Source organism: Sycon ciliatum, chromosome 12, assembly GCF_964019385.1.
Source record: "Sycon ciliatum chromosome 12, ocSycCili1.1, whole genome shotgun sequence".
In the NCBI taxonomy this organism is placed as follows: domain Eukaryota; kingdom Metazoa; phylum Porifera; class Calcarea; order Leucosolenida; family Sycettidae; genus Sycon; species Sycon ciliatum.
In genome coordinates, this window is record NC_088654.1 from 10400086 (window position 1) to 10421359 (window position 21274).

The 21274-nt window shown below is 47.6% G+C and overlaps 1 protein-coding gene across 2 annotated transcripts in view; it reads right to left on the reverse strand.

Annotated features, from left to right (window-relative positions):
- Positions 1-21274, reverse strand: part of LOC135828447 (adhesion G protein-coupled receptor E2-like) — a 62819-nt gene that overhangs the window by 15871 nt on the left and 25674 nt on the right. For both annotated transcript variants that reach the window (XM_065340898.1, XM_065340899.1), the window contains 2 exons: positions 18532-18603; positions 13158-13226 (listed from right to left, as the gene is read on the reverse strand). In XM_065340898.1, the coding sequence (XP_065196970.1) occupies positions 13158-13226; positions 18532-18603 (141 nt within the window). The remainder of the gene's footprint in view (positions 1-13157; positions 13227-18531; positions 18604-21274) is intronic.

The window sequence follows — 21274 nt, forward strand, 5'->3', positions numbered from 1 at the left end:
TAAATTCTAAGTTTTTTTAATTCTTATAAGTTTCTACTTTTTGTTTTTAGATATAACCTGGGATTCGAAACCGCACTATCGCCCTGCATGCATCCCCCGATACACTTCGCATCCATACTAATTCTTCCAAGTTGCTTCACATTATGATCTTGTAGTTGAAAGCCCTATTTGAATATGCATTGTGGCCAGCCGTCTTTGAATGTACGGTACGGTACGGGATAGGTACGGGACATGTACGGGACAGGTACGGGACAGGTGCAGGACATATACGGGGAAGGTACGGGACAGGTACGGTCGAGGGTAAGGCTGTGTTTACATGAAGCGTTTCAACCCGGGAGTAGTACAGTACCGGGAGGTGACACGGGCACACATCCAGGCGGGCGAGCTTTGCCTCAGGTCACTTTTCTGTGGAGCGCTGTGTCCCGGGAAACGTCACGAAATGTCGTACTTTGCGTACCTTTATCGTAGCATTTTGTAGCATTTTTCAAAAAATTTCATAGAACCACTTCAAGAGAGTGCCAGAATGCTGTCAAGAAGTTTTCGAGCAGTACTTTTTGAAGTTTGTTTTGACGATGTAGGGAAGGAATCCATCAGTCTTTGCTGGGTGATGAGGATGAATCCTACGAAGGATATCAAGTAGCAGCTGGCCTTCGCACGGGTACCTTCAGTGTGTCCAGTATTTACGTGGGCGGCTTGTAAGAGTGGATTTTTCTTCCTAATTTAATTTGTATTACTTTTAGTTATTCACGTCGTTTTTAGGGGAATAGATAATGTTGACGCAAGTTTTAGTCACAATGAACGACATGTTTCAGGTATGGCTGACCCGTATGGCTGACCCGTCTCAAGATAGTAAGGCTATTCCGAATCCAGATGCTATAGTCGTCTGAGTGAAACACAAAATAAAATAAATTTTATACTGCTGAGACAGCTAGCTATTCGCAAATGTCACTATGACGCATGTCTGCGTCAAGCAAGGAGTAGCACAATGGTACAATGATATTGTGCTACTCCCTGCTACAAAGCCTGAGATGTTACGCGTTAACAGGAACTGGTGTTGATGATAAAGGCAGTGTGGAATTATGTACATTGTTACTGGTGCAAGTGACCATGCCGTGTAAGTCAGGTATGCAGGTAATCAGACCAAGCGTAAAAGGATAAAGATAGCCTGCTTATGTACTACTAGTACGTGTGCTTATTATAGATACTTTGTGTGACTACTAGTTGTATGTGTGTGCATATTACTATACGTAATAGTACGTAATTGCTTTTACTACAATTTGTACTTTGTGGGGAGCTGCGCGCATGCGTGACGATGAAATATGGCCACCAAGAGCGTACGCAATCAGAATCGTACAATATCATTACGTAGAGGATATAACCCGAGTCAGAGGGTTATACCGGCTGAATATAAATCCCGACTGCGATAGCAGGAGGGATTTATATGAGGGTACGGTATAACCCGACTAGGAGGGTCATATCCTACTTATGCCAGGTACCCCTACGCATTTCCAGAACAACGAACCTATTTGGAGATCTCGTACATCATGCAGTACACGAACATCTTCTGATGGTTATCAGTTATCAATTGAAAGAATGGTCGAGCAACATCAGAAGGAGATTCCTCCGTGGATGTTTGGCATAAGATTTCCTTTCAGTTCCAGTGCATATTGTAGCATCTTCATGATCTTGTCTCGTGAGCGGTGCGGAAATCAACTGAATTGCTGGGGTGCTGGAGTTTGTCGTTGAATCAAACTACCGTCACTAGTTAGATTACAGCTTGGAATCTTTGGGAGTAAGTGTTACTATAATTATGGTACCGTGCTGATTTTAACATGCGGCATCTTATAATCAGTTTTGCTTACTACTTGCAAGTAGATGCATTTGCATACACTGTTTTGTATCACTGTATCACATTTCAATCCTATCCAGCATTTTCCAATTGGGTTGAAGTACACTCTGTATTATAAACTTAATTACGAAGGAGACAGTCTGTTGATGATCTTCAACTCTTTGAAGTACAATGTACATTGCTGACCCATTTGGGATACTTCGTGGTTATTCGACGTTCTTTATCCTCAGATTCAGTATAATAGAATACTCTGTAGACGAATTCCAGGTCATTCTTCTTTTCCATTGTGTACTGTTCCTCGTCAGTGTGCCATTCTGTGTGGAGTGTACACGTGCATGTGGTGTCTGTTGTGAATGGTCCGCGCGCTGGAGTACTGCCGCCGTACAAGTTCACTGCTGCACCGGGATTTATATTGGCCAGTATAAATCCCGCGCGGGATTTATACTGGCCAGTATAACCATGGCTAGATCAGCGCTGATTGGCTGAAAACAGCCCCTCCGTACCGTACCATGGTATAATCCATGATTATAACCAATGTTACTTTTATGGCACCGTGGAATCGTGTACAGCGTACAATGCCACAAGTCATCCCTGTGCCATTCATGTTATGCAAATAATCACCAGGGAGTAGTACAAAATGTGATCATGTCAAACACAAAAAGGATAAAGACGAATAGTTTTATGTATGCGCACTTGCGCGCGCGTGTGTGGTGTACAAGTACAAGAGGGTGTGTGTATGTGTGTGGGTGTAATTGCAATTGGCGTTGGGCAGGCAGACTTCGCAGCCACAACCAAGTCGTCGCTCTTCCTCTTCTGTCCACGAGTTCTGGGAGTTAAAAAAGCAACAAAGCAACCAGCCCTGGCCTCATTCAGTGCTGAAAACAAGTGATCTTGAACATTATGTTCAAATCTATACAACTAAATAAGTTTCAAAATTTTCGGAATGAGTTTTCCAAAGTGTTACATTAGCTAACACGTTGAGATGAAGTAGAATGGTAGACAAATAGGTATAGTTTCGAAATATCCCAACTTGGTGAGGTGTCCGAGTGGGTCCAAATGAGAAATTCAGGTTCGTGTTACACCATGTCAAGATGAGAAAATTCCATCACGTTACTTACCTAGGATAGCGTCCTCCAAATTCGTCACTTCCATCCATTTTGGGGAGTCGAGACTTGGCAGCAGTGTGGACGATGTACCAGAGTAGCTCCCAAAAAGGCTCGAGCTGAAAAGAACAAGTGGCAGCTTGTCACGAAGGGATACGTCTGGTCTTCTCGTCACCATTTGAAGGTTTCTCAGCGCTGTCAAAAGAGCAAAAATTTGAATTTTCACGCGGTTTGTATTTTTTTGTGAGGCAAAGCTCGTAATCCCGGATGTGTGCCCGTGTCACCTCCCGGTATTGTACTACTCCCTGGTTTCAACCCGGGTTGAGTTCGACCCGGGTCAGATTTCAACCCGCCATGTGCACAAAGTGAATGGCGCGTTTACATGACGCATTGCGCTTGACCCGGGTTGAAATTTCGCCCCGGGTTGATTTCAACCCTCCCCCCAAGGGGAGGGTTGAAATCAACCCAAGGGGAGGGTTGAAATCAACCCGGGTCAAGAAAATCGTACAAACGTACTTCTGTGCGTATCTCGCGCCAGGTTTGAACAGCACTGCAGATTTTTACGGGCGAACAAAACACAATTTGCCATGGCGGAGGGTTGAAAACAAATCACATAATGATGACGTCGCATGTGATCAGACAGCAAGAGAAGCATAGCATAGTCCGCACAACCACGGGGCAAGGCTCAACGGGACACCCTAGCCTCCACGACAGCCAGGGAGGCACAGCCATCCTTTGGAGGCTGCCAAACCGGGCGAGCCCCACGCAGACACATGACACTCGAACGCAGCAGGGCGAAAGTCAGCCTGCAGCGGAGGTGGGCAATTAGCACAGAATACGCCTCCCTCCCACATAGCGACTGGAGATGTGCAATCCGGCTCACCAGTGCAGCGGCACCCTTGCCGCATCCTCCGGTGGAAGAGAGCACAAAGGGGAGAAAAGTGGATCGCTCCACTTCTCAAACTCTCCGATCATATCGACGCCGTTTCTCTTGCTCATGGTGCCGGTAGCAGCCAGAGAGAGAGGAGGTGCGGTTCGAAGACGCATAAGGGTTGAACACCCGTACATCAATAAAAGTGCGTTCGAACCGACCCCCCCAAACTCCACTGGCCACCACATCCAAACGAGCTTGATCCTCGGTTGATGCTGACCGCAGCTCAAACTGCTCCCCAGTCAGGGGTTGGAGATGTGGCTCCACTGCGACGTTGTGGGCGACACCCTTCAATGAGCTTGCCAGTATGTCGCGCACCTCGTTGTGGCGGATCGAGGGGAACCCACCGAAAGGACAGGACAAGGCGTGAGCAGTGGTGAATGCCTTCTCGCAAACACAGGTGGTGGGCAGGCGAGAAGGCGTCCAACCGTAACGGAGGCAGAGGCCACCCCGGAATTCCCCGTTCGACAAAGCGAAGCCATGGCGAGCGATGGGTCGGCAGGTAAGCCAGCTTGATGCTCCCTTCTCCTCTGCCAGACTGATAGCGAGATCGAGTTCGCTGTGTTCGGTGCGGAACGTATCGGCAGCTATCTTCATTGCCTTTCTGGCCTCAGAGCGAGCCTGACTCTTGGCCCTGCGGACACAGGCAAGAGCATCATCGAGGTGCTCTTCTTGCGCCATGATCTTGTCGTACAGCACAGTGGTGATTAGCCTGGAGGTGCCGTACTGTGAGCCAAAAGTGGCAGGGTTGGCCACGCCGAGGCCTCCATGCCGGCAGGGGAAAGTGAGCAAAATGCGTTCAGCTTCACTGGGCGCCGTCCGTCCACTAATGGCAGGGATTAGGCGGCGGTGGATGATGCCCTCCAGGGGTGCCAGCTGTTCTGCAGCACCATCGAGAACCCGACACAGGAAGGACCACCGGTGTTGGAGGCTGTTCACCAGTGCAGAGTAAGCTGCTTGAGGCTGTGACCGGGCGAAATCTGTCAGCTTGCACAGCTCCTGCGACCAGGTGGCCACCTTGGAAGCCACAAACTCCTGCACAAACTGATCAGCTCCGATGGCTGATCCAAGGTGACGGCACCCGTCAATGGTGATAGACACACCCGTGCCGGCGAAGATGGTCTCGGCTGCCTCTAGCTTGTCCCGCTTGACGACGAGGACGGACTTGCTGGGGTTAATGAAATACCCGAACGCCGGCCCATCCCCGACGAGTCGGTCCCACCACTGGCGGAGAGGGTTGAGCCCGCCACTCGCGGACGAGTCATCCGCATACCGGCTCTGGCGTGTTCCTGGGGTTGCCACTCTGCGCACCAGGGGGAGTACCCCCAAAGCGTACATCGGCACAGCAAGAGGATCTCCCTGCGTTGTGCCTTCTCGCGATAGGAGGCAACTCCCCGTCCACGAATAGGCGGGCCGGCTGACGGTAGCAGTTTACGATAGCGGGTGTGATGGCTGGACAGAGGTGCGCTACGTTGCGCATACATGCTTCTCTGTTAAGGCGATTGAACGCATTGGATGCATCCGCCATTAGCACAGCGTCAACATCTTCTTCATGGAACGTGTCATGCATGGCGTGAATGGCCGCCTCAATGCCACATTCCTGGCCTCCGCACATCTGCAGTGACCCTGTCGCCTCACGAACAGAGTCCCCCGCCACGCTCAGAATAGCCTTGCCGATGATATGACGGACGGTATCGCCGATGCCTATTGGGCGCACACCAGGTTTCTTATCTAGAGGGATAAGCCGGCACGCCGTGTAGGCTTCCATCGATGCTGGGTTGACGTACTGAGTGGCGATTCGCCGGGCACAGCTGGCGAAAGCATCACATAGGTCGTCTGAAATGTCCCCAAACGCTGTGCACATACGTCTCCAGCCATCTGCGTCCATCCCAGACGGCCCTGCAGAACCGGTGGCATGCAGTGCAGCTTGGCGCACAGCGGTCCTGTCCAGCTTGGTGAAGAGCACTGGGTGGGGCTGTGCTGGGGGTTGCCCTGGGAGGAGAGCCGCTGCTGTGACTGCCTCGCCCTGTGGGTGCTTACTGCGCAGCACATCAAGCACGGTCGTTTCTCCAATGGTGTCGTCAAGATCGAGAACTCCACCACCCATGTCAGGGGAGAGTTGACGAGTGGCTGCCGAGAGCCTGCCACGCTCAATGTCAGACGCAAATCTGCCTGCCGGGTCGACCGTGTGTCCCTCGTGCCGTGCGTTTCGCCTGCGGGCCTTGATGATCTGGTGTTGGATAGTCACGGATTCTTGGAGTAGCACCTGTACATCTCCGGAATCCCACGAGGCAATGCGGCGCTCGATGCAAACCTTGTGAGCTGCTGCCGCTACGGTCCCGCCAGGTTTCTGAAGGAGCAACTGCTGCATTACCATCGGCGTTTTCAGGGCGTAGTCAGCTGCACCTGAGGAGTTGTTACCAAAGGCGTGGAAGTGTGAACTCAGAATACGGATAAAGGTTCGGCCCATGCTGCCCATTGGTACGTCCAACAGGTTTGGGGCAAAATGAACTACCTTCTCGTACGCCTCGGATATCCGGTTGGAAAACGTGGGACCGTCCAGATCTCCCATTCCGAGTGTGGTGTCCCGCAGGGGAGGATGGGGTGGCAGGTCCGGGATAACAGGATCAGCGACGTCCATTGTTGCTTGGGACATGTTGAGTGTGGCTAGCAGTCGGACATCGTGTGGATCTACGTCCCCACTCGCTGGTAGGTCAACTAGGTCCACTACGGTCACGGTGGCACGCTCCGCGTCCGCTGGCTCAGGCGCTTGGCTGGCAGGTTCGACATCAGCACTGCCATTGGTGTCAGGCGAGTTCGGCACCTGTACGGGTACTACAGTGCTACTGCTAGTACTGGCACCGGGAGGCGAGCTCGACCGGGCTGTGCGAGGTGGTCCGTGACGACCGTCTCTGCACTCTGCAAGTAGGGTGGTGGTGAGTACTGCGGCTGCACTCTCGGTGACTACTGGCTTGTGCACATTCGAGAAATTTGGTACGGGTACGGAGTCTAGTGTTGTATCGGAAACTGCGGTTGCTCTGTTGTCGGAGCTTGTCGACGTCCTGCTGACAGTGTGGTCCGTTACCGTATCACGAACAGAGTTTCGTGCAGTTCCTACGGGTACGGTAGCTGTAGTCGTCGACGACGGTTGAGAAGACGGTTGGGATGTCGGGGAGCCATTTCGGCATTTGTTCTTCTTCGAGGGGATACAATTCCGACACTTCCGACCCTCCTTCGTGCAATCGCACCGAACACAGGTGCCGTTGCCGTTGCACCGGCAACAAGTGGCACTCTGCATCGGCTGGTTTGCAGGAGAGGCACGTTGGGGTTGGAAAATCCACTGAAGACTACAGTCCAGAGCTCGAGAAACGCGTACCTACGTCAACATTCAAAAAAAAAGCAGCACTGCAGATGCAAATTTCGCGCGAACGGATTCACGTGACCATACAGGACTGTAGAAGTGGACTTTTGGCGGCATATCAGTATTTGACCCGGGTCAACTGTCTTCATGTAAACGCTCACCTCTTTTGTTTGTCATACAGACTTTCAACCCGGGCTGAACTCGACCCGGGTTGAAATTTCTCATGTAAACACAGCCTAATACGACACCGTCTACCGCATTGATGACGGCAAAAAAAGAAAAGGGATGTTATAAATTTTTCAATTCTCCTATTTTTTCCGGCATTACCTGTGATTCGAACCCGCACTATCGCCCCACATGCATTCCCCCATACACTTTGCATTCATACTCATTCTTCCAAGTTGCTTCACGTTATGATCTTGCGTTTGAAAGCCCTATTTGAATATTGCAGCCAGCTGTATGTGGCCAGCTGTGTTTGATGGTACGCTATGGTACGGGACAGATGCGGGATAGCGCCAGGCGTGACACAAAAACACAAACAAACAAACAAACACCAAATTAAAGCTGTGTGGACCCTAGCTAGCGCCAGACGTTACTGAAGTAACGTCTTCTGCATAGCTACAGGAATTAAGTTACATTGTTAACACCTCGACGAGGAGTAACACCAAGCAGTTGTAGCGACAACTCATTTTCTTTCTGTATGCAAAGTTCAGGATCTAACTTACGTATATACAAAGCTTCTAACACAGCCAGATGCAACGCACATCTACCACGTGACAATATTGAGAAAACATTATCACGGTACAACTCACGAAAATTGGTACCGGCTGACAGATGTTGCTTGATTGACGAAGTGCGATTCTTAGCACCTTTGAGTGTTGTACTACCGACCACTTTGCCAGGCACGGATGGTCTCACGTTCAAAATGCACTGTGACTAGCGACTACCCGCTGAACGCGACCAGCGACCGCCTTTCTTGCCCCAAAGACGATTATTGACCCGTAACTACCGAACGCGATGTACAAAATCAAAATGTTACTCAAGGCTCCTTCTTGAAAATTTGCTGATTTTCCATGGTCTTGAAAGGACTCTTTCGATACTACAGCTGAACAAATGAACACAGGTCATTTTGACTGTGGAATCGGTGTGGACTGCACTACACCTGTCCAAATTTCAAGCTCTGTCAAGAATAAACACGATAGGAAACGTCTTGGAGAGCGCATCGAAAGCGCTTTCTGATTGATGTTATTACTCGGAGGAGAAACGAAGACAGAGCGGCTCCTACACCCCAGGCATACAGACGAATCGACGATGGCATCAAGGAATCCAGAAACAAGCAGCACTGCAAGGTCCTTATGCTAAAGGATCGCGTTCAAGCAATCGAGAAGTTATAACAAGGACAGTCTGTACAATTGATCACATGAACAAATTTGAAGCCCAGCGCAAAACGAAACTTCTACAGGGATCGTTTGACTCCTGGTTTCAGAAGTAGCAGCTGAATTGGATGTTTGCAAAACGCAGTCTTCTCCCTCTGTCTCTCTCCGTCTCTCTCTCTCCAAGTGTTGTTTGACCTGAAATAAGAATGGGATTGCGCAAGTCCTGGTGAATCGTATTACCTGCACTTAGACATACATAATATATTATGTGCACTACGCGACCATATTTGGATCCCGTATATGATATTATCCATATAAAAATCGCTCTGTGAGCGGTTCTGAAAAACCTTTACTGGTACTGCCCCGTCGTAAAAGTAAGAAATTAGAACTGGCCCATTGTCCCCCCAAATGCGAACTGATCCACCTAAATCGCGAATGACGGGACCCGAACGCACCAGTAGCACGAGGTCGGGAGGGCACAGGATCATAGGGTAACACTAGTAGTAGTAGAATTTATTATTTTGATAGGGAAGCCTACCGCTAGTACAGTACATGGCCTATGGTCCAGACCAACGTCCCCATCTGCATCCACGGGTAGGAACCTCGTGCTACTGGTGCGTTCGGGTCCCGTCATTCGCGATTTAGGTGGATCAGTTCGCATTTGGGGGGACAATGGGCCAGTTCTAATTTCTTACTTTTACGACGGGGCAGTACCAGTAAAGGTTTTTCAGAACCGCTCACAGAGCGATTTTTATATGGATAATTTCAGCTCTTTTTCCGTTCCCTCCCCACCCCAACCCCGAAGGTAAACATGATGACCACGCGCGCGATGTACTGTATGTAGCCATGCGACTGCAATAACACACTGATACATACCAGCCCTCCCCGCCTCGCTACCCCGCACACAGATACACAAACATGTGTATGCACACGGCACACACACGTGGCCACGCACACATACGCACATGCACACGACACAAACAGGAAATTCTTCATGTATAATGCCATGCAAAGCAGTGGCCACCGTACTTGAGGAAGTCAGTTGTGAAACAAAAATAATTCAACTACAGCGTGTAGACAAGCTGACGGCCAAAGCACAACATAGCAAACATGACATTTGCCCAAGGATTGCAGTTTGCAGACCATGCCATGGAAGCAGCGAATACAGAATGTAATATCATACAAAGTAACAAGCAAGGACGTGGCCATCATACACCAGAAACTTGCAGAAAGTCACATATCCAACAGATAGAGAAGTGAACAGCAATCTGATACAGCCCACATAGGACAAAGCGGACCTGATACTCGTCCCAGGATCGCAAGTGGCAAACCCTTTTCAATGCATAACATGCAGGTGTACGTTAGACTCATGAACATCTGACCGTGTCGCCAGCATACAATGTCATCACATGTTTACCCCACAAGTTACACACATGCACAGTAGAAGCACAATGAAAGCAATGGAAAAGTACGATGTGGTTGCTGAAGCATCTTCACACTTCAAATTCAGACTTCAATGTGGTCGTCGCGGGATGATATACCTGCAAGATACAAGTGATGAAGCAAGAAAGCAGAAGGTCGTGAGGTAGGCTATGAGACACCACAAACGGTTCACGTACATGTCTGTTCAGGGCTAGTGCACTCACACGGAGAATTGTCATAATCGAGCATTTCCCAAACTGAGAAGTGCAATGAAATCCACTTGCATGCACAGGAGCAATTTTGCAATATTATGATGCGCAATTCGACACGATCTGCGATGCTGCGTGCGATGTGCCCCTGCTGTCATGATAGTGACAGTCACCACTGTATGTTTTGTCAACGTCGCCCATGCACTCTTCTGTCAAGTCCAAAGTGCTCACATACTTGGCAATGTTTTTGCAGTGATTAACATTTATCCTAGTCATGTCACGGGTAACTTTAATGAAGTACCCGCAGACCGTGTCGATCTGCACATCGTCCACTCTCTCATGTACTTGGCCTGCTTTGTCTGTGTATCCATTTCATGTGCGATCCACAAAATCGACTAGACAGTGGGTGCAATACGCTCTCTACCTGAAGACGTTCTTCTGGCGACATCTAGCCATGTACTTGGCCTGGCTTTGTCTGTGTATCCATTTCATGTTCGATCAACAAAATCTCAATGCACTACAGAGACTAGACAGTGGGTGCAATACGCTCTCTATCTGAAGACGTGAACCATTAAATTTCTTGGAAAAGTTATACGTACACCTGAAACGTAATGAAGTACACGAATAGAGAGAGTGACTACAATACGCTCTCGACCTGATAATAGTGATAACGTGAGTACAAGACACTCTCCACCTGATAACGTGTTAGAAGGTAACATGTCTACAGTCCCACCGTACCCTTCCGACACGACTGTAGACCATTAATTTTTTTTGGAGAAGTTATACGTACACCTTAAACGTAATGAAGTACAGGAATAGAGAGAGTGACTACAATACGCTCTCGACCTGATAACGTGAGTACAAGACACTCTCCACCTGATAACGTGTTACAGTAGTAGAAGGTAACAGGTCTACAGTCCCACCGTACCCTTCATCATTCCTCATTCACCATCGCGCGATACCCTGGCACACACTGGCAACATATCAATGGGGTGCCTTACCGTCGTCTAGAGGAGACGTCTTCGCAGCAATATTTTCCCTCCTGCGCATTCAGTCGCCGACGCGACAGCGTTCACGGGGCCGTTCCAGTTGCGGAAGACATTCGATTCATCGGGCCAATTCAGAAACGGGGCCGTGGACACACAGGGGGCAGAGGAGAGACATTGTTAGTGGACAAGAAATATGCAGTGGCAAGTGGCGAGTGCCGCATGGATGTCAAGTTGTCATGCACAATTCAGCTATTACTTACGGTCCAGCTAGTCCTGCCATTGCTCGCTCGTCCTGGTTCCTCCTCGTTCGTCTTCCTGCACGTCTGCACTTCTCCTTCCCCACCGTTGGCTTTGCGGTACGAGGGTGCCGGAAGGAATTCGCATCATGTATCCATGTACATGAAGTCCCACCATGACTCTTCATGTACATGTCCACGGCCACGTCAGCAGTTTGTATAGTACCGGAAGGAGTTCCCACGATGTCTCCAAAGGCCTAGAGCGGACGTCTTTGCAGCAATTCTTTTCGCCCTGCGCATTCAGTTCGCCGACGATGTCTCCAAAGGCAAAGGCCTAGAGCCTAGTAGAGGGGACGTTTTTGCAGCAATTCTTTTCACCCCACACGTGTAGTACCCTGCACATTCACTCCGCCGACACGACAGCGTTTACGGGGCCGTTCCAGGTGCAAAAGGTCCACGTCAGCAGTTCTCAACTATTTCGCGTACGGGATAGTCGCCGCGACAGCGTTTAAGGGGTCGTTCCAGGTGCAAAAGGTATCCATCAATGGCACTTTGCAGTATGGGGTACGGAAAAGGGGCCTCCTCGTTCGACTTCGTCGACTTCTGCAGTTCTCCTTCCCGTCAGGGGTACCGAAAGGGGCCTCCTCGCAGTTGTCCTTGCCGTCAGGTCCACGTCATGCAGTTCTCAACTATTTCGCGTACGGGATAGTGGTCTTTGTCGTACGCGACATCGGCGTTTACCGAGTGGCATTGGCACAAAGCAGACCGTTGACGGGGTCACGTGTCAAAAAAGTATCAACAACGTGTCGACTAAGTGTCGACCACGTGTATAGCGGTACACTCAGCGGTACACTAATTCTCGTGCCATTCTCGTGTCACAAAACTGGAACATCGAGTACCAGTATGGAAAGGCTTCAGACAGGAAGCCTTTCCAATTATCATATACGGGATCCATATATGGCCGCGTAGTGCAAACCTCTAACTAAAGACCACCTGCCACTAAAGACCGCTTTTGCTGGCACCAAGGGGTGGTCGTTAGTTACAGGTTTTACTGTAGCAAAAAGAATTAAAATTTCGTTTGCTAGGCATCATCAGGGCATTGATGTCAGCCGCAGCGAGAGCATGTCAGTATGGCATGCACTCTCCTTCTTTTCTGGCGACAGGCAGATGTAACTCTCTTCCAGCTGAATGTTGACACGCCCAGTCTCTTTCTCTCCTCATCAACATACAAGTGAGAAGTGGCAGCAACTATGGTGGTTGTATAATAAATAATTTGGATGGAGAGCCAAGGTTTAATTTAAACAAAAGAGAAAGGACCAATCGTCATCGACATGCATGAACATCTGCCAACGTCCTTCACAGCTGAGACTTTCAACTCGTGCTTATCTTGGTTGCGCTCACCTTCCCCTCCTGATATTATTTCTAAAGCTTAGAACCTTCCATGTTAGAAGGCTGTTGGAGTGCGCATCCAAGATGTGCTAGAGCTGTTAGCCAGTTCGTTGTAGAATGTCAGTATCGTCGGTCAGTGTCGAGCAATGTTATCGCATGTGCTGATTGTTTAGTAACTGGTGGTGTTAGTGGACACTGGACAGTATAGTGTAACTTGTAGTTCCTTGCTCCTTTCTATTTTGTATAATAAATAATTGAGACATGAGTGTATACATTATTACATAATACTTACAATGAGTGGAGGACCAAGCCCGTGAAGAGATTATAAGGCAAAGTACGAATGTTATTGTTTCCCATCCATCTGCCAACAGGTGTTGAATAAAACAAGTTTATTCAAGCCTCCTTCTACATTCGGAGCAGCCATCATCCACAAAAATCAGCGTGCAAGGTATAATATCTCAGTTTGTACGAGGGTATTTGTTATTTTTGGACACTCAAATTAAATAGCACCCCATTATGTTGGTTTGCAAAATTAATTTTTTTTCTTGCTTTTCTTTTGGCACACTTATGCTTTACCATCACCACACACACCTGAAGGCCTAGAGTTGACGTGTGCGCCCAAAACTTGACCTGATCAAAAGTGTCTTTTTTCTACTGCTTTTTCAGTGCGACCAATTTTTGGACAACTAAATTAGATAAGTTTGACTTGTTTTATTCAAAGCCCCACATTTAAGTGAATAATAGCAAGAAGGTACAAGAGAGGAGCACAACAAAATTAGATAGCATCTCGTAGCAGTCTGCAACGGTGGGGACAAGTAAAACTTGCACAGGACATGAAATTAGGGTCCAGCGGATTCTGCCGGTAGAAAAATTGGCAAAATTCGGTACTTTTTCTGGTAAGTTTCATGCATGTTTGGTATGTGGATGAAGAAATGGAGCAGAATTCGAGGAATTGCCCGCCATAAGGTTTGTATGGTTCTGCCAATTTTACTGCTTTTCGAGCAGAATCTGCCACCCTTTCGAGCAGAATCCGCCGGTCCCTAGATGAAATGGGGTAAGGCTATGCCTGTGAGACCGGTTGATATGAGTTCTAATGACAGGCCGTTCGTAGCAAGGTCTTCAAGGCTTTCTTTACACACAATTTAAAGGATCACTCAAGGGTTTTCATGGATGTCATATTCACATAACACCACATCAGCACAATCTAAGCAAAGGGATGGTCAAGAAATCAAGCGGAAGACAGCCAACTGCCAGGAAACCGAAGAGCCAAGAGAAAAATAATATAGTGCAAAATAAGAAAAATAGTAACACCCAGAAGTGCTAAATAAAAAAATTAGAAACAGGTAAATCATAAGCCACATAGCGCTAAAATCAGCACCAAATAATAATACAGATAATACTACAAATAATAAGCAAAAACGTGTGATTATTTTCCCATTTTAAGAGAGCATGTCTGAGAAAACAAGAACATTTGTGCAAGTCGATCTCTCAGATTTTGCGTTCCACCGAAAAAAATTGGTGGCGCAAGGAGAGGCTTGTCGTTTGGGTATGCCAAATTCATGGCTCCTTTCAAAAGATTTTGCGCGGGCTTTGGAATGTCGATCTACGCCCCAAAGCAAACACCTACCTGCAAAATTTGAGCGAAATCTGAGAGATCGATTTACACAAATGGTCTGGTTTTCTCAGACATGCTCTCTTGATTATATTTGTGATTATATTTGGTGCAATGTTAGCACCCCTTTCTCAATATTTTTTCCCAATTTTTTTTATTTTTGCTTCTGTACTTGGCCCTGCAACCATTCCCTTTTTTTCGATGCCAGGTTGCAACGCTAATGCCAATACCTCTGCCTCTCAGGTCTCCGGTCGTTCTAGTTGCTCCCTGTACATTGGCACATCGTCCCTACATCCTCTGCGTCTTGTTATGAGTTGTCTCCACCCGTCTCTCGGTAGATCTGTGTTCCAAGTAAACAAATAATAATAAAGTAAAACATGCTGCTCATGTGGAAGTCGGGAGCCAGTCACGTGTCAAATTTGTCATTTCCTGCCGTTAAGTTAACACCACATTGTCTGTATACATTCTGGGATGATTTCTATTATCACATTGGTGCTTGTTGTGAATGCAGACCAACGTGAACATTGTCTCAACCGAATCTCTTTGCCTTACGAACACCTGAAATGTTTACTTAACCTTAGCCAATGATGTTTCTCCTCTCTTCCTACTTGTGAGGAAAGGCTTGGTATTTATTGAAAGGACTCTGGATAATGAGCTATGAGAAATGGCAAGGCGTCCGATAGAGCGGCAACCAAAGGCCAGGTCGTCAGAGCGAGGAACAGCGATATACTTCTCGTGCGCTCCGGATGAGAGCCGTGAGTCAGTCAAGTGTCAAGTTCGGCAAGAAGCCTGTGTTCCTCATTGGAATAACTTATCTTAGTTACTACTATACAGAGCTTCTAACACAGCAAGGTGTAACTTAGACCTTCCACGAATTGGAATCGAAAAGATATCCTCACTATACAGCTGTCCGACAACTAGTGCTGTCCGACAAATGACGCTTGATGGACGATGTCCGATCACCTAACTCCTTCACTGTCGACGCTTGCCATTGTTCTCCTCCGTTGGGCTTGTTTGTTTGGCTGGTCCGGTTGACACCTCCAACGTCCATTGAATCCATGGTCGTATTTGTTTGACTTCTTGTTCTTCATGGTTTCCTCTTGTTGATCGTTGTTGTCACTTCCATTATCGACGTATTCCAATCACCAGTACTTCGTCTCTTCACCTTGCTTCTGGCAACTCTTCAGATATTCGAAAGTTCCAGGTGGAGGCGCATATACGTACATCTTCACAGAATGCGGAGAAAGGCGTTCCAGCTTCAGTCTGCAGAGCATATTTTGGAGGATGTCCTAACGGCACATGTTGCCGGACGCGTGCGCCCAGGTGCTGGAGGATTCTACCTACGTACCACTCCGTTGTACTCTGCTTTGGTGCTGGGTCTGCGCGTGTCGAGAAGGAGATGCGCAGCATTGTCTATTTGTCTTACCCTTGCGTGAGATTGTATGTACAATTGTTTAATGACGCGCACGTTCAGGGAGAAGAAGGACGTTCTAGTTACCCTTAGAAGAAGCAATCTTATCTATTTGTTTCAGTGCCGAGAATGTAAAAATCGCTGGAGCTTACAGACACATGAAGAGTCACAGCTAGCTGTGGAGCCACTTAAAGTGGTTCCCGGATACTCCGTAAACCTTCGTCGTGTGAAGGACACCTCCGTCGGAGTCTTTATCGAAGGCCCCGCAATGTCAACGGCAAAATTAACAAGCTCGCCAGGTGTAAGAAACAGGTTTTGAAGCTTTGAGTGTCATGCTTACGCCCCCTCCCCCCCCCCCCTCCATATGCATTGCTAATCAGATTAGTATTAACCTACCTATCATGATTGACTCCGAATTGCCAGGCAACTCAAGCCCTAAGCCTGCAGTTCAACAGTGGAAGTCGATGTCGCCGGCTGAATTAAAGGCCAATACTGTCATGTTTGCTAACGGCCTTGCAGGCCAGAAAATCGTGAAATTGCGGACACCCTCATAGACCAGTGTTATGCTGGCGTCGCCTCTGTGCAAATCACGGAAGCTACCTGCAAGGTTGGTGTTTTGTAGCCAGACCTGAAACCAACCAAAATCCATTCTCAAAAACGGTTTCTTTCCTAGGGAATCTCACATTGCTGTCGGCCATTCTTTCACTTCCTCACAGCAATGGCTCATCTTCAACGTCCCGATTTGGATCTCTGATGCGCAATAATTCATGCACTCACGAAGTACGGTACGGTACAAGGCACCGATCGCCACGGCCGTACCCGCACAAAGCCGGGCGCATTTGTCGGAACAGGCGTAGAGTCTACGCTTCGCACTAGTGGTATCACAGTATGGGTGGCGAGACACTACTAGTAGTATCAAGGTATAGTCGGCCAGGCATCAGGAATTTATTATAGTCATACATCGCAGCAATACGGCAGGCAATGCAGTTTAAACTTAGGGAGCCACGAGATGGTCCGCACATCTTCCGGTAGAAAGTTCCACAAAACAGCACTTGCGACCGTGGGCCAGGATTTTCCGGCGCGAGTGGGGCGAGTGAATCGCGAGTGAGGCCGAGTTCCGTCAAGCAGAATAGACAGTTCTTGGTCAGCAGAGGTTGGATGGCTGTGTGGGGTGGGTTCCCGTCAATGGCCCGTATAGCTCCGTGCTGCAGTGTTTGTAGGTGGTCTAACTGGCGGCCAAATAGCCTGGCAAAGAATGTGTCTAAACCATAGAGTAGGTCAGGCATGATCTAGCTAAGTGCTGTTAGGCGAGGCAGGGACAACCTGGACAGTATGGCCTGCCGAGCTTTCTATCTCGGAGTTATACAGAGCAAATTAGAGTACGCAACCACATCATTATGTTCATTCATTACACGCTGCTGAATACGATAAGCTTCTAGGACTGAGCCGCCGATCTGTTCGTATTGTATTTGCCTACCCTTCCCGTGCTGACGTTGAGCCCATTTTGCGTTGTCACAACCTCCACCCACTCAGCCTACGCCTCGCTCTTAAGCTTTCCATTTTTACTTTTTGGTGCATGAGGTCCCTTGGCAATCCTCTCATCTCTCATATCTTCACGACCCGAAATGATGCTACCCACACCAGAGCAAGCGATTCATTTGTCTGTTATTCAGTTCACTTTAGAATATGTCAATAATGCTGAAATAAATCATGCAATAGGATTGTCACCGTTAGTAACATAGCAATGAAAAGACTGTTTTGACTCCATCGTACTATGCCTACTGAACTAGGTCTTTGTTAATATCGCCTCTTTTCTTTGGAACAGCATACTCACCTCAAACTCTATGTTTTGTGCACTGCTGCTTGGCCCAGCATTTTCCTAGTTCTCTTCTTCGGTCTTTTTACCGGCTTCGTGGAACTGCACCTGGTCACCAGGCAAGGCGCAAAGAGCCTTTGTTCTCCCACTTGTTTATACGTAGTTTTGCATGTGTTCTATTTATGTTCTGGCCGCAGGCAGATGGATTTCTCCCTCAGCTGACTGTCGACAGGCCCGGTCTCTTGCTCTGTTCATAAACATGGTTAGAATTCACTTAGGATTCCCGGTAAAAAGGCAGTAATGGTAGCCCCCTAACAAAAATTAATAATACCGACTACTACCGTACAGTACCGTGAGAGCGTCCAGTCTCGCAAGAGCGCCTCACCTTGATTTCACAGCCAAGGGAAGGAACATTGTATTGCAGAGTGCAACAAAGTTTGTGCATTGTAAGGAACTTAGCGTACTTAGGTTACCTGTGGTATGTTTTGTGTGGAGCTCGCATCCTTAGTATAGATTGACTGGATAACGTGCAAGGTGTGTACAAGGTCCGCATCATACAACGCACAGACAGAACACCACCTCCACAACATGACCAGAAAATGGCGAGATGGTGGGGCGCTCTCGCGATACTTCACGGTAGAGCTTTAGATCATCCGATTTGGCCAAGGGACAGCCGAGTTACACCAGGTTGCACTTTGAAAAGTGTGCTCAGCAAACTGGCATGTATGTATCCGCACCATGGGCTTCAAGGATTAAAACGGTTCTGTTAGGTAGCCCTGAGTAAAATTACGAAAATTTCAATGCACATTGTGGTGGCATAGGCTTACACTTCGTTCAGTTTGCGATTTTTAAGGAAGAAGTTGTTAGGCAAGTAGGTCAACTGGTTCGACATACATCCACTGTACACACACGAAGTGGAAATAACAGCATTGGCTAGACATTACGCTACTATGAAGTGAGAAACTTTTGCTAGAGATTAAATCTCGCTATTTTCGCGACCATCACACAACACACATTAATTTGCGAATATAAATCGCGGCAAACCTCAAGACCCAACTGAAGAGATAGAATCGCAAATGTTTCTCATAGTGAACCGGCCTAATTGATGAAAACGTTAAATTTGTGCCCTGCGAAAGTTTGTTGCCTCGCAGTATAATGTTTGTTGGAAAATTCGTGCAGTGAGACAATTTTGAAGATAATGACATTTTGACATAAGGCCAAAACAAAAAATAGGCTTGTTTCCGGTCGGCAACCCCTCAAAAAGGAGATTCGGTCGGCCGGAATGAAACCTTTTTTTGGATACTTTTTTTGATTCCTCAATCGTTGTGGTATTGATGGGCAAGGGCACCTACACATGTACATTGTACATATATCATGACAAGGATCAATGTCAAATTTGACTGACTCACTGTTCTTGTACAGCATGTGGTGTATTCCTGTTTTCGTACATCCTGAGAAATCAAGCAAACAGTTCGAGTCCTTCCAGCTCCGTTATTCTAGCTCGTATCGACCCCGGAGGTTTCCGAGCCGACAGCTGAGAATCTCTGCTACCTTGTAGGTGTTTCGATTGTGGAATTCGGTTGAGATTTGACTGAGTTATGAGTCTTTGAGAGCACTTGCACACATGGCATTGCCACCGTTTGTATACATTTGGGACCAAAACAAAGTTTCAGAATTTGGGAAAAAGTGGCCCGGTTGGGCGACCGGAAACAAGGTCATTATTTGTTTTGGCCTAAGTCATGGAGTCTGCATGTGGTTCTAAGAGTTAAGAGTTGCATGATCTACACACCTCCCACCGCTCTACGAAATTTTGGCAAATTGTTTTGGCAAATTTTGGCAAATTTTCCGTTGCACTCATATACATGTACGCACATTGCTCTACAAGCATAGTGTCACATTTTCTCAGGCATGTTGACCTACAAGAAATGCGTGCGGGGAAATGTGTCCTTATGTTGCTGTACTAGCGACACAGCTTGCTATTTTATTTTATTTATTTATTTTATTTATTTCACTTTGCCGTGGCCAGAGAATATATTCCAATATGGAGAGGGGGGGGGGGGGGTAGCTAGCCATGGCAGTAAACAAAAACAAAGCAAAAAATGCTTTGTGCCTGCACTCAGGTTTATATTTTAGCGCTATGTTTGACACCTATTATGTAATGCTGCAGCACTTCCCTTTTTTTGTTCACACTTTTAATTTTGCTCTTATAAAATGTTCTTTTTTGTACTCAGTTCCGATACTATTCACTGATGAGCGGAACACCAAAATCGATTTTGAATAACATAAAAATCCTTTAAAATCCATGAACTCGTTGTTGTCTGGCCATGTCTGCATCTACTCTACATGTACTCTTTATTGCACTAACAAAAAATATATATTTCACATTACTGGAGGCAAAGAGAAACAAATCTCGGTGAAGAATTAGCAGTTATTAGAACATATTATTATCATTAAGCTTGTTGGAGTTGACATGACCTAGCAAGCTTGGCTAGTCTTTGCATGAGCCGATTAGACAAAAGAATTACGACGCAGATGCACGTGCACATGTCAAATGTGGCGGTTTTGGATGCCTGTGTACCTCAAATATGAGTTTTAGAAGCAGATTCAATCTTGGCACCGTGTCTCGATGTACACGGCTGTAGAGTCGGGTTCCAATTACGGGTGTTTGCACTTGAACCCATCCTGAGGGTCCAATTGGCAACATGCATTGCATTGCAACATGTCCCATCGTATGTTAAAGGGGAAGTATACCCTAAAATCAAATTTCACCAGTTGTAGTCTTCGGGGTGCTGAGTCGAATGGTCTTGGTCCGAGGAAGCTGAGACGCTCCCTTCCTCCTTTATTCCCAATCGAACTAGCGCACTTCCACCGAAACTGGGTGACTGCACCCTACTAGATGGGGATTTGTATGCAAAATGTCACTAAAAGCGCCATTTCGTTCTTATAAAAGCACGGATGACCGCCATTGGACCATATGTTGTAGTCTTTTGGACGCTGAGTCGACTGGTTTTGGTCCGAAAAGGCTGCGATGCAGCGTTCCTCCTTTATTCCCAATCGAACATGGTTGAAGAAGCGGTCACGTGCTCCTGGGTGCCAAAATCACCTGGTCACCGTGCCTGCAGGGTACAACTTACTAGCCTGTTTGACCTTTTTTGGGTGCAGTCCTGTCACTCGAGTTGAACTCGAGTTGAACCTTGGTGTGAAAGTTGTCGCCTGCTGGCGCGGTGACCAGGTGATTTGGGCACGCAGGAGCACGTGACCGCTTGTTCAACCATGTTCGATTGGGAATAAAGGAGGAACGCTGCATCGCAGCCTTTTCGGACCAAAACCAGTCGACTCAGCGTCCAAAACACTACAACATATGGGCCAATCGCGGTCATCCGTGCTTTTATAAGAACGACATAGCACTTTTAGTGAGATTTTGCATACAAATCCCCATCTAGTAGGGCGCAGTCACCCAGTTTCGGTGGAAGTGCGCGGGTTCGATTGGGAAAAAAGAAGGAAGGGAGCGTCGCAGCTTCCTCGGACCAAGACCATTCGACTCAGCACCCAGAAGACTACAACTGGTGA